This window comes from Ceratosolen solmsi, unplaced genomic scaffold, assembly GCF_000503995.2.
Source record: "Ceratosolen solmsi marchali unplaced genomic scaffold, CerSol_1.0 scaffold56, whole genome shotgun sequence".
Taxonomy (NCBI): domain Eukaryota; kingdom Metazoa; phylum Arthropoda; class Insecta; order Hymenoptera; family Agaonidae; genus Ceratosolen; species Ceratosolen solmsi.
This window is the reverse complement of record NW_011948425.1, coordinates 5,207,996-5,221,156: the sequence shown is the minus strand read 5'-3', so window position 1 is coordinate 5,221,156 and position 13,161 is coordinate 5,207,996. Positions and strand designations below refer to the sequence as shown.

At 33.7% G+C, this 13,161-nt stretch overlaps 1 protein-coding gene across 1 annotated transcript; it reads left to right on the top strand.

Annotated features, from left to right (window-relative positions):
- The first annotated feature begins 403 nt into the window (after nt 1–403).
- On the top strand, nt 404–10,539 carry LOC105362918 (uncharacterized). The gene is made up of 5 exons (XM_011500462.1): nt 404–676; nt 2,841–3,110; nt 5,335–5,873; nt 6,914–7,304; nt 10,119–10,539. Exons 1-5 carry the CDS (start codon nt 509–511, stop codon nt 10,209–10,211), a joined length of 1,461 nt encoding a protein of 486 aa, XP_011498764.1. The 5' UTR covers nt 404–508; the 3' UTR covers nt 10,212–10,539.
- The last annotated feature ends 2,622 nt before the right edge of the window (nt 10,540–13,161 follow it).

The following is a 13,161-nucleotide window of genomic DNA, read 5'->3' as shown; positions in this document are numbered from 1 at the left end:
AAATGTAAATAAAACTCATCTTAAAAACTTAATTTATATAAGTCAATGTAAATATATATATCCATAAAGTCAATACATTAAAAAATGCAGCATATCTCTCTCTAAATCGCTTCTTCTTCTTCCATTTTTTATACATTTAATTTACTTTATGTACATTTAAAGATTTACTCTAAATATCCGGAAACTATTAAAGCGACCTTTTCAAAAAAAAAATAAATAAATAAATAAATAAATAAAAGATTCAAAACCTCCACAATGAAGCAAATTGTTGTTAGGTAGAAAAAAAATAACAACTCATTATTAAAGAATCGTCGACGTAGCAAGGATAAAAAAAAAAATTACCTACTTTTCATTACGCGAATCCTCAATTCCGCAATAACGCAATGTGCATACTTACAGGAACGTCGAGGCTATTGGCGCACAGAGTGCTTGAGCCGAAGGATCGAAGTGATTGTTCACTTTAAAGAAGAAAGACAAACCATACGAGAGTCCATCTCGGGATGCGGTGATGGCGCTTCTCTACAGATTCGCTCAGCTGCCCGACCGCAGCGGCACGCGAGTCTTCTCGTTCGTCGTCACCAGGAGCGTCGTACGCGACCCGGAACGCGACGTCACTAGCAAGGAGCTCGTCTGCGGATTCCAGAAATGGGCTGTCGCATTCTCAAGGGGCGACAAGGTGCGTCACGCAATTTGTCCTATGTCGTTTGCCCTATTAACTGGCTTTAATCGTGTGATTTTAGAAAGAGAGTCGAGTCGCCTTGATCTTTGATAGTGAGCTATTGCTCGGATATGACGACATTCACGATGATAAGTTTGATGAAAGTTTCGATGCCTTTGTGTGCGTCAGATGAAAGTCAAAGTCGACCATTTTCGAGATTTCAATTTCATTTAGAGCATTGAATTTAATAAACAATTATGCGCGAATTATGTCCAATATTCTTGAAGATTAATAAAAACGTATGTGCTTAATTATTTAATAAAATCTCCATAGAAACTAAAGGATTTCCGAGAAATTGAACTATTAAACATCTTATTGTATATGCAATACAAAAAAAAAAAAAAAAAAAAAAAAAATTTTTAATTTGTGTCAATTAAAATGAATGGCTGATAATAGAATTTTCAAAGGATCTGCAATGGTATGGTACTTATCATAAATTTTGAAATTATAATATATAATTTAAAAGAAAATTCCTCAATGTTTCATACAACATATCAATACTGTACTGTTACAATAATAATTTAGTTGTAATTATTATGAAGTGATGATTTTTACAGAACATATAGTAATTCTAATGGAATGAGGTTCTATTTAAGTCTTATAATAAACAATTGCAACTAGAAATGTCAATAGTGTAAATATAATAGATATGTATGCATTAAATTTGTTAAACTTTGCAATATCTATCTTTGATCTTTTATGCCTTTTTTTCTCGTATCTCTTGAATATTTTCCAATTTTACCAATTTTAAATCACTACTCTGTTTCTATCTCCTCCTATCTTTGGGGGGGGGGGGGGGAAAAAAAAAAAAAAAAAAAAAAAAAAAAAAAAAAAAAAAACACAATATGATTTTAAATATAAATTAAAGCATTAGAATACATTGTATTCTGTTTATTTATAAAGACCAAATTATTTTTTTATATGCATGTAATGTATTTATACTTTTCTGATGACTGTTTCGATAATTCATAATGAATATAAACAACGCAATGCATAAATATGATTGAAAAAAAATTGAAACAAAAATCAGATGGCGAAATTGGGTTTTTCATGAAACTTTTTCCCACTTCACCGTAATTCAACAAGCATACGATATTCGATTGCACTAACTTCTTACTTTACTTAATCTGCCTGTATTATCGAATAATTTCATATATCAGCTAATTCTATATAAATTGCTATGCGCACTCTTTTATTACCTATTGTTCTATAACCATTAGGCTTTATCATTAAAATTACTATCTATTGCATGAGCGGACAAATCCTAACAGTATGCTCTAAATTCTTTACTGGCTTTAATAAATATTTAAGTTTTTCTTTCCGCAATATAGACCATTTTATAGAAAAAATTATATCGACAATCAATTATTGTAAAATTAAAAAAATAATCATGACTCACGTTGGTTAATCAATTAATGCAATTTTCAACTACTACCGAATAAAAATTACCGAAGTAGGTAAGAATTAATCAAACTCAAGGAGCAAGTTTTTCTATAAAGGCAGACTGTTGGAGAAAGTGTTCGATAATTATTCAGAAAACTTTAATGGCAAACGAATGAAATATAGAGATATAAAAAAAAAAAAAACTTATTGCATACAGCTGCTTGTTGTCAGTGTAACTTACACTATTCCTTAAAAAGACCCGAATAATGGAAAAAAGATTATCGTGGAAAGCCCGAGAAGCTAAAACATTTCAAATATTTATACATCTCTGCGTCCTTGAGAGTGGAATTGTATTTATAGTCGAAATGCATTTGCATTCTATAATTTATTTAAAATCAATTAAAACTAATGGGTAGTAGGCAAAACGATTGGCTGGCAATTCCATGTGCCATTATCAAACTTGGAATACTGCCAAATTAAGGGAAAAATATGATAAGGTTGAAGTTGTCCAGGAATTTGAATGAGAATTACGCGTCCGTCACTTACAACGAAATGGACAATCCAAGCTTAAGGTCGTAAGGCCCAGCCTCACTTAGAATTCCACTGGATATGAACGGAGATGTTAAAGGAATGGCGTAATCATAATTGGCGATAATCCTACTGATACTGAACTCCTCCCATACTTCTGAACTTTTTGCAGGAGCGTGGTAGACACAAACGTTATGTTTCTGATCGGCAGGTATTGGGGGTCTACCTGGTCTGGCGGGGCGCGGCACCGGGTCTACGAGTTTACGTCGACTTCACCTTCACGCTCCTCAATCGCGAGCACTTCTCCGTGAACGAGGGATTCAGCGGCAAACGCGTGAAATTCACGTACGAGGCGCCGGCCCAGGGAAATCGCAACTATATATCCGTCTCCGACCTCTACAGTAGAAACTTCGCCGACCCCAATGGCGAATTCCAGCTCGAGCTCTCGATGACCAACGTCCGGACCGTATTTACCAGCGAGGTCAGCATACCGACTCCTATCCAATGTCACGCCTCTACTTTTACGCTTCCGGTGGACGTGTCTAGCTAGCTCAGGCAATCTTCCGGGAGCTAATCGGGGGATTCCTGAATGATGGAATGTTGTCTTTTAATTCGCGATTGGCTTGATAGTGGATTGAAACGGATTGCCGAAATGGTCGTATGAGAAATGAATTTCACTCAACCTTTGTTGCTGAATAATAGCGACGTGTAAATTCTCTAAATGAATTGTCATAATTGTGCATTATTAATGTAGAAGTAGAATGATGAAATGAATGTCGCGATATTATATAATACGAGTTGTCGTTAAATATATTAGATGGCGTTGGAGAATGTTAATAATGATTGAACAGCCGCAAAATTTCGATGAAATGCCAACGACTGCTTTTATTGCGCAATTTTTTCTATTTAACCATGCGATTTTACTTTAGTCAAGCACATATAAGCGATACAAATTTCGAAATTAAGATAATGACGTTGTGAGAACGGTGTGAGTTAAAATTTTTTTACAAAATGGTATTATAATTGTAAAATTAAAAACCATATGTAATTTAATATTTATTCGACATTAACATCTGTCACGAACAATTGATTTTATACATAATTAATGCACGAGATTTTTCGATTATACATCGATAAAAACCAATTTACATTCAAATCCCATCACTAAATAGTAAATTTAAATAAAAATTTCACACCACTCCTCACGTACCCATTTTCATACATCGAGTTTAAATAGAATTATAATATTAAATATATAGTGCTATGATATACTTAATATTACTAATCATTAATATATCTGAACTATAAACTAATAAACAAATTTGTCTATTATTAAATATTTAAATAGATATTATAGCGACAAATTATTAAACCATGAAATTATCGTTCGGATTAAATCATCTAAAATAACAAAGTATTCAAGATATTTTTATCGATTCAAATTCAGAAATAAATGCTTATTGTCGTATTTGTATCGAATGCTTAAATGAGAAATCGAAGAATTACATTTTATAAAGAAATATAATATAATTATGATATGATACGAAGATGAAATTACGTAATTTAATAAATGATGAGTGCATATGAGTGGCGAGGAATATCTTTTTAATTTTTTTCATTGAGAAATTTATAACGGTAAAATATTGAAAGGCATTGTAGTACTTCGATTATCCAAATAAAAACAAAAGTCGAGGGAAATTTTTCTAACAAATTAGTTAAGAAACAAGTGATTTATTTTGTATTGAGGGGATGCAGTGAGGAGTATTTCATAAATTGAAAAAATACGTTTTTCTCATTACTTGTACACTACGCAATTTCTATATTTATATATATATATATATATATATCATAATAATTACATTTGATTTTGCAATTTACTAAGCATAGGCTCTTGTGTGTCTGAATAAATAATTTTTCGCATTATATATACAATTGATTTTTAAATCTGCAATATTAATTAGCATTGAAATGTTTACAATTCTATGATGGATTATTTATAGATTTTTTTTCTTTTTTCTTCAACATCTGCCATTAATCCTAAATAATTCTAATATTATTATAAATTTCAATTTTGATGTTTTAACATTACTACTTATAATATAATGATACAGGCTTACAATTTATAATTTAGAATTTTTATTGATAAACATTAATTTTAATGATTATCTGTAATTATATTAACAAACGTCTACTATTTATTATACGGGGACTGTCTTTATATTAAAATCTATAATATAATATAAAAATTATAATAAAAGCATTCGTTACAGACTTTAATTCTAGTTAAAGTGCTTAAAGTAGTGAAGCCTGCATTTGTATTAGAAGCCTATAATTTGCAATATTCCTTGAACTTATTAATTAATATCAATCATGCCGTGAATATTAATTATCAGAATAAGAACGCAAGGCAATCGAGATTCCTCGATTATGAAATTAAGAACAACAACTAATTAACAGGGGTATTATGTATATATATATATATATGTATGTATATATAAACAGGGGTTCCGATGAGTTTGAATGTAGGGAAGGAAAATTCGTATTCTCGGGAATAATGTATGGCTGGCGAAAGCATAGTAGTTTGTAAGAAAAATCGCGCGTGTTAGGTTACGCGGGATAACAAATCCGGCGGATGAAAAGTTACTTCGACACGTGCCCGGGTCACGACGTTCGGGTAACTAACGATTGCACGTATTGTCGGGCAGGTTCGTCTACCCTCGAGTGTGTTCACGGCTGGCCAACCGAAGCCGAGCAAATTGGAGACGAGCTACTTCACGTTCGGCGGCTTCGACTGGAACCTCGTGGTCTACCCGACGGGCAACAAGGAGACCGAGGGCCGCTCCCAGGATGGCCGGATGAGCGTGTACCTGGTGCGGCTGACGGGCTTCGACCATCGATGCCGCGTCCGTTACATCGTGAGTCTGGGTGAGGGTGATCGTAGAGTGGAGTCGGGGCCAATCGAGGACCTCTCCGACGCCGACGGCCGCGGCTTCGGCTGGCAGCCCCGTGTGCGCTGGTCCGATGTCGCGCACAAGGGCGTCCTTAGGGTCTCTCTCGAGATGCTCGAGGCCCGCACGATATCCGAGGTCTCGGTCCAGGCGCTCGGTCCCGGCGTCTTACCCGCGACTCCCTGCTACGACAGGGACAAGCAGGCCTGGGCCATCAGGGCCGACCTACACTCCGACACCGTCAGGTTACATCTCATTTACAAGGATATACACAACGTGCCGAGAAACCACCTCAGGTCAGTATTCAAGAGCCTTTTCGTTATTATGTCGCTTGAGTGGATTCGTATACGAGCCCTCGATATTATTGGTATGAAAAATGTTTGAATAGTTTAGCTCAACGAATAACAATGCGATTGCCATTATTTGCTAGAGAAGCTTAGTTTCGAAAGTCTTAATCCTTCGAAATCCAACGGTTACATTCTGCAAGTATTGGGTATTATTGTCTTACGATAATATTAAACTTCTTCTCGACTGTCCTGCATATTTTAAAAGCAAAATGTTCGAGACGAATAGTTGGTATTCATCAGGCGTAGGAAAAGTGAAGATCGATCTAATGAAGAAAATTGTCGAAAAATTCCTTTATTAAACTAAATAAAAGCTAAAAATTAAATAAAGGATATTTATTTCTTCATACAGATATTATATTATGTGACATTACATTGATAAGTCATTTACTTTGGACGTTGATTATTTTTTCTTTTTTTTTATTATTATTATTGTTTTTTTTTTTTTTTTTTTTTTTTTTTTTTTTTTTTTTTTTTTTTTTTTTAATCATAATCATAGATCCTTTATAACATAGTCAAAAATGCATTTGATTTTGAAATTCTTATAATCGAATTTTTCTCTTTATTTCCTCTATAATAACAAAGCCAAAGTTGATGTGCTTAAATGTATGTCTAATTAGTGAGAAATAAATAAATTTTTTCATGCACTGCATTGGTTCATTATTGGACGATTTTCCAAGCTCTGAGCGTCACATTCAAACTGTTGGCTCGCGTAATGAGTTTATGAGACAATTATAACTCGGTTGTAGTTTCACATAAACACTTGAAAACAATGTACTTTATTGCACGTGCATTACTTATGGATGTGCGATAGTGTGATACGGACACACGTATACGTTATTCCATACGATAATATTCCAAGCCAATCTGCGCCTTTTCGCGTAGTAATTTAAACCCAAAACTTGCAAGTCGTAATTAAATATACGCAAATATTATAATACTGATTCGAGGTTAAAAGTGAGCTACGATGAAAGAGACAAAATTTACGATAGGTACGTAAGCTGGACGGCATATTTGATCCGTGGCGAGGAGCCTGACTCGGAGATCGTGAGCCTTCCGGGGGCCCCGTTCAGCCGCTATTACGCCCAGGAACCGGCGGACGAGGGCATCATAATGGAGACGTCGATCGGCGTGAACGAGGTGAAGGACGAGAGCTGCCCGTTCGTGACGGAGAAGGGCCAAATCCGAGTACGCCTCGAGTGGAACGAGTCCCACCTCCTCTTCCAAGCGACCTACCACAAGTACGACGACGTCTGTCGCATTCACAACCAGCAGATGCGACGCGAGATCGCGGCCCTACAAGCCGAGAATTATAGTCTTGAGCGGCAGTTGTTCAGCTATCAGAAGAGCCTCGCCTACGCTCAGGCGCAGCAGCAACAAACGGTTGGCCATTTTTAATCCTTACCCATCCACGCTACCTTGCAACATGTCCTTGCATCGCGATAACTAACATCCCTAACCGCGTCATACGCCAGCGATCTCAAATGCACGTCTTTATGCATTTCAAGTGATTTTGAGTTTTCTCTTGGAATTTTAAGAGACGATTAAAACGCGACAAAGCCATCACTGTGTAATATACTTCCTTTATAATTACTTATCGTTACGTATTATCAAGGCCTTGACGGAATACAACTCTTTTCACAACGTTTGTTTTTCATTTATTATGTCATTTAACGGTCTCACACGCTATGAGAAGTTAAATAAATGTTATGTGAATTGATGTGCGGTAGAAACAAATACGGAAATGCTACACATTTAACTATACGAGCAGAAAAGGTGAAATTCTAGAATAATAATGATTCTTGGGAAAAGTAAAAATACGCGATACCGTGTAGACGCTGAAAAATGGAAATAATAGTGGGAATTGATGTCGACAGCGGTCCTTGATTCATAAATATTATTATTGGAACAAGGAAAATGCACTTTATGATTGGTTTTATTCTTTTATGGGGCTGTCATAAGCAACGTAATACATCTAATAATAATTATTGAATTTTATCGAAGGATTTCATATTTATTGTCATGTTCGTTGCTTTTAAAAATGCTTAACTTGTTTCGGTTTTCTAATATGTAAGCGACATGAATTTAAATATTTTCACTATTAGCTTGTCTCGTTATTGAAAGAAGAAGAAAAAAAGAAGAAGAACTTTGTGCATCATTACGCGAAAGCAATAATAGTTTGAAATAGTTTGCTATATCCTCCGATATAGTAACAATATAATTCTAACGAAATTAAAGATTTTTATATCTAGAGGACTATTTGTTTATTTTGCATCGGAAACAAACTAAAGAAATATAAAATAAATCGCTACGGATCCGTACAATCACTAAGGAATTGCATACTTTCTAATCGGTTGTTTTAAATTGAAAATCAATTTTACATTGATAATTTGAAAATAAATATAATATTGCTCCTCAGCGATTAATATTGTTAATTGAATTTTTTATCTAAATATTTATAGGATTTATCATAATGTCGATCGATCGACCCTACCATATGTAGAGCTTTAGTTAAGCAAATATGTCATATGTCGTAGCTGTACGTTCAATAATATAAATTGAAAACTCACACATTTTGCAATATAAAAATTTTATTGTAAAATAAAAATTCAAAAAATTTAAAAAAAAAATATAAAATATAAAATGATAATATACAGTAATAATTCATTAGGTTTTGTTGTGTAGAAGCAATTGCGTGTAAAATCTAATGATTCGTTCGTATTTAATCATTATTAAATAAATTTTCAAAAATTTCATAATTCTATTGTTTCCATCATTGCTATTTACGATTATTAAATATATTACAAATTCACTAATATAATGATTTGACTTTTAATTATTAAAATTCATTTCACTCGTCGTTTATGGATTCTTTTATTTTATTTTTTTTTAATTTTTTTTTTTAATGAAATAATTCGATAACAAATTAATTTAAATTTCTTTTGTGCATCTATTTTTATCTTAAATATTCCTTCTTATTTTTATGTACATAATGTCAACTCAAATGACTTCGTTTTTGTTAAAAACAAAAATTTGATATGTCACCAAAAAATTAATATCTTGAATGTGTGTATCTTTTGCCAAACAATTATTGTAGTGGAAAAATGAACTAATTAGCAGATTGGGCTTTTTAAAGTTTTAACAAAATATATTTATACAATAAAAGAAAATTATTAGAGACAAATATTAATAAATTATATCGAGATAAGATAAGAGTTTCTTCGAATATGAACTAATTTACTGAATAATTATTACTCAATGCTATTTTATTCAAATGTTTGCAATACGTTACTGCTTTTTTAAATTTTAGTATTGAAAATACATATTTAATATGCAAAAAATGTATAATTATGTTTATAATAAATTATTAAAAAATTTGTGATATTTACTTTTCAAGATTATCGTTAGTTTATAAAATATAACGGAACATCATTGTAAACACAATTTTTAATTATCGTTCCTGAAACAATTTTCATGCTTAAGCCAATGACTCAATGATTAACAAAACTGAAATTATTCGTTGTGCATGTATATATATAATTAGCGATTAGTATGAATTACATTATTACAATGTTTTTATTATTAATGCCTCTGTTGTCAAATATTCGTCGAAAATTTATTTGCCAAGAACAAACTTAATTGAAACTCATCTTAAACGAATATTGTGCGCAAGCTTAATTTACAATTACACTTACATTTCCATCAATTCCATGAATATTTAAGTAAGATTACTTTGTTAATATACATGCTAATAAAATAATTATCAATTAAGAGTCTTGGAATATTTATTAAATTAAAAAATTAATACATAACAATTGTATACTCCCAAATATCCATCAGAGGCTAGAATATGAATTTTATATAAATAATGTTCTTCGATGTTAAATTTCAAGGATCGTAAAGCCAGCTTTATAAGATATTATTTAAAAAAACAATGACAAAAAGAACACAAAAATTAGAGCTGAATCATACATTATTCTAAACATTTCTCTTAAATTTTATTGGCTCTCACATTCATGCCTACACAGCACAAATTAATAATTAATATATAAGACGTTGCGATGGTACATATAGTTTTGCCACTACGCCATTACTAAACCCAACCTCTTGGGATCCATAAGGAAAAATGATATCGACAAATAACCAAAAAAATCTTTCTGTTCGTCTCTTGGGAAACGGAATACCGGTCCACCTCAGTCACAGCCGCCGCACCAGCAGCAAAATCAACAACCGAGTCACCGCGAAATTGGCCTCGAGAGATCCGTATCGACGGACACGGAGTACGCCTGACGAGTGGATCGTCTCATCGGACGTGCCCCGGGTCGCCGGCAACTACCCTGCAGTCCCCAGCAGGTGTCGAGCATGCTGATGGCTCAGAGCGATCCTCTCGTTCACGAGCACCTTGTCAACATGATGGACCGCAGGCTGAGTAACGTCCAGCAGCATCTTATGCGCTCCTCGCGATCCAATTCGACCCATAGCCGCGCAAGCTCACTAGGACTGGTCGAGGATATCGGGTGCCCTACCAGCATCGTCCGGCAGCCGCTGAGTCAACTGCATAATCATCATCATCGCCATCCTAATAGCCATCATCAACTGCAGCAGCAGAAGCAGCAGAAGCAGCAGCAGCTGCTGCTGCAACAACAACAACTGGAGCAGTACCAACAGCAGCACCAACAGCAGCAGCAGCAGCAGCAGCAGCAGCAGCAGCAACAACAACAACAACAGTATCAGCAGTATCAGCAGTATCAGCAGCAGCAATACCGGGCCAGCTATAAGAGAAGACGAGCGACATTTTGGGAGACTCTCACGGGCCTGGTATGCTCCTTAGGCGCTCTGGCTACGAGAGCAGCCAAAATGGCAGCCGGGAGATCCGAACTTTGAGGCGAGTGACGAGCCACTCCTGTCGATCGGGACGTCGACCGGGGGTCGCGGGAGAGAAGAAAAACGAGGATATGAAAATCGAGCTATTTCGCGGTTCTTCTGCCTGGGGGTTTCACTCGGCAGGCATACACGTCTGCACGACAGTCTCGGTCGACACGCGAAACTAATGATCTCTGGCTACGAATGGTCATCGCTTATATGGATTTCAGGTCTTTACCGTGTCCAATTAGTTTTCCTGGACATTAAAAATTGTTGGTTTTCGTTTTAATTTCTAAATGTATGTACGTGTCGTTCGGTTTACCTTAAGTAAATAAGTAAGTTTATCTTGTCAATCACAGATTTCATTTCTCGTAAGATTGCGTCTCCTCAACAATTACTTTCTATATGATAATAGCGTCGTATTTACTAAGCTTCTTATTTTCGTACTTTAAGGTGTAAGGTAATATCGTTCATCCAACAATATTTCTTTGCGTGTATATAAGTCACGTGAGCCTATACATGCTTGAAAATTACGTACGCGTATTTATATCTTAAAAGTGCTTCGGATACATTGGCTGTTTGTGTGGCGGCGCGAATACGAGAGGATTACAAAGAGTAGTCAGAGAAGGAAGGGAGAAATGATAAAATGAGAGAAACCGGTTATGCCTAATTGTTATTCGTGATTGGCTGTCGATCATAGGGGATTGGGGATTCGCCGTGAGCGGAAGCTTTTTAAGTATGACCAAATGATGGCCGAGTACCTACGAATTGTTCGATAATGATCTAAAGAGGATAAAACATTAATGCTGCTAAAGTCGCTAAAAGTATGAGAAACAAATTTTAAAACGCAGAAGGGCATGCATTGTGACGATTGGATACATTGACAAAATGATGTCTCGCTTCATGATCAAGACTTTTTCATTTGTATATAATACGAGAACCAAAAAACCACGAAAAAAAAAAATAAATAAATAAAAAAAAAGATAAAAAAAGAACACGAGAAACAAATATTATACTGCAATGACAATTTAAATTAGGAATTGAAATAATTTTAATTACTCATCACGATTAATCTATTTGTGTATTCCAAAATATTAAAAATAACAATGTAGACTCAAGAACAAAAATAAAGAGCCATAAGAGACTTTTTCTATTATACTTTATTAAAAAAAAAAAAAAAAAAAAATGCTCAAGTTATGTAAATTACGCTTAAACGTTCAATTTATCCTCATTTTTGTCCAACACTTTTATAGCGAGAAAAACTTTTGTTAGTGTAAATGTAAGGGGAATAAGAGTCGTTTGATTATCGCATCGAAACAAAGCAAAACAAAATAATGAAAGAAAAAAACAATAAAATTAAAAAATATATATAAAATTACGGTTAACAAGTTTCCCTCTAAGCGACTCCTGATCTACTTGTCAATTCACGAAAAGAACTTATTTTCGTCAAAAGGCTTTTTTCACTTAAAACACCCTTGATACGAAAAGAAAATAAGTTTATAACGTATATCTCACAAATTTGGATGAAAAAACAAAAAAAAAACAAAAAAACAACTTCGATATGAAAACAAAAAAAAATATGCGTTATCATAACTACAATCGTAATATAACTTTAACGAATAATTAAAACAAAAATAAAATAAAAACCAAAAAAAAAAAAAAAAATCGTAAATAATCTTGTAGTGAGCATAAATGTATTATTAGCAAGTCCGTAAGGATACTGCAAAGAATGCAGCTTTTTCTGGGGAAGCTCAGTACGCTTATTAGGTTGTCATTGTGCAGCACTAAAAGCAGTTTCAACGATAAAAACTTGTCATCTTTGTGAACGAGGCGTTTGTCAAATAAAATAATCGAATAGAGGCCATCGATTAGATTCGTCTAACTTTGCTCTCCTTTAATTCAACTTGGTATTTCGTATTTATCACTCTGGAGCTTAGAGTCCATTAGCTATTAGATAACAACAACCACAATAATAACAACAACAACCATCACAACAACAACAACAACAACAACAACAACAACAACAATTAGAAATATTAACAGATTTAATGGAAAATATTAATAAATAAATAAATAAAAAAAAAAATTTTTTTTTAAACAATTTATTGGAGGTGGCATACTTCAATTGGAAGTAAATAAATTGGACGATATATAAAAAATTTGTGATTCCTTAAAAAATTAAATTATTATAGCAAAAGAAGGAATTGTACGATAAAAGATTTATCCAATATATGATTAATAATTATTTTCAAAGGATCTTTCACAATCTTATGTAACAACAGTTTACGATATTATAAAATTCTTAAAGAATTTTTTAATATTAGCGATACTTCAAAAATAGCAAATAAATTAAACCCGTTGGAAAAATATATGACTA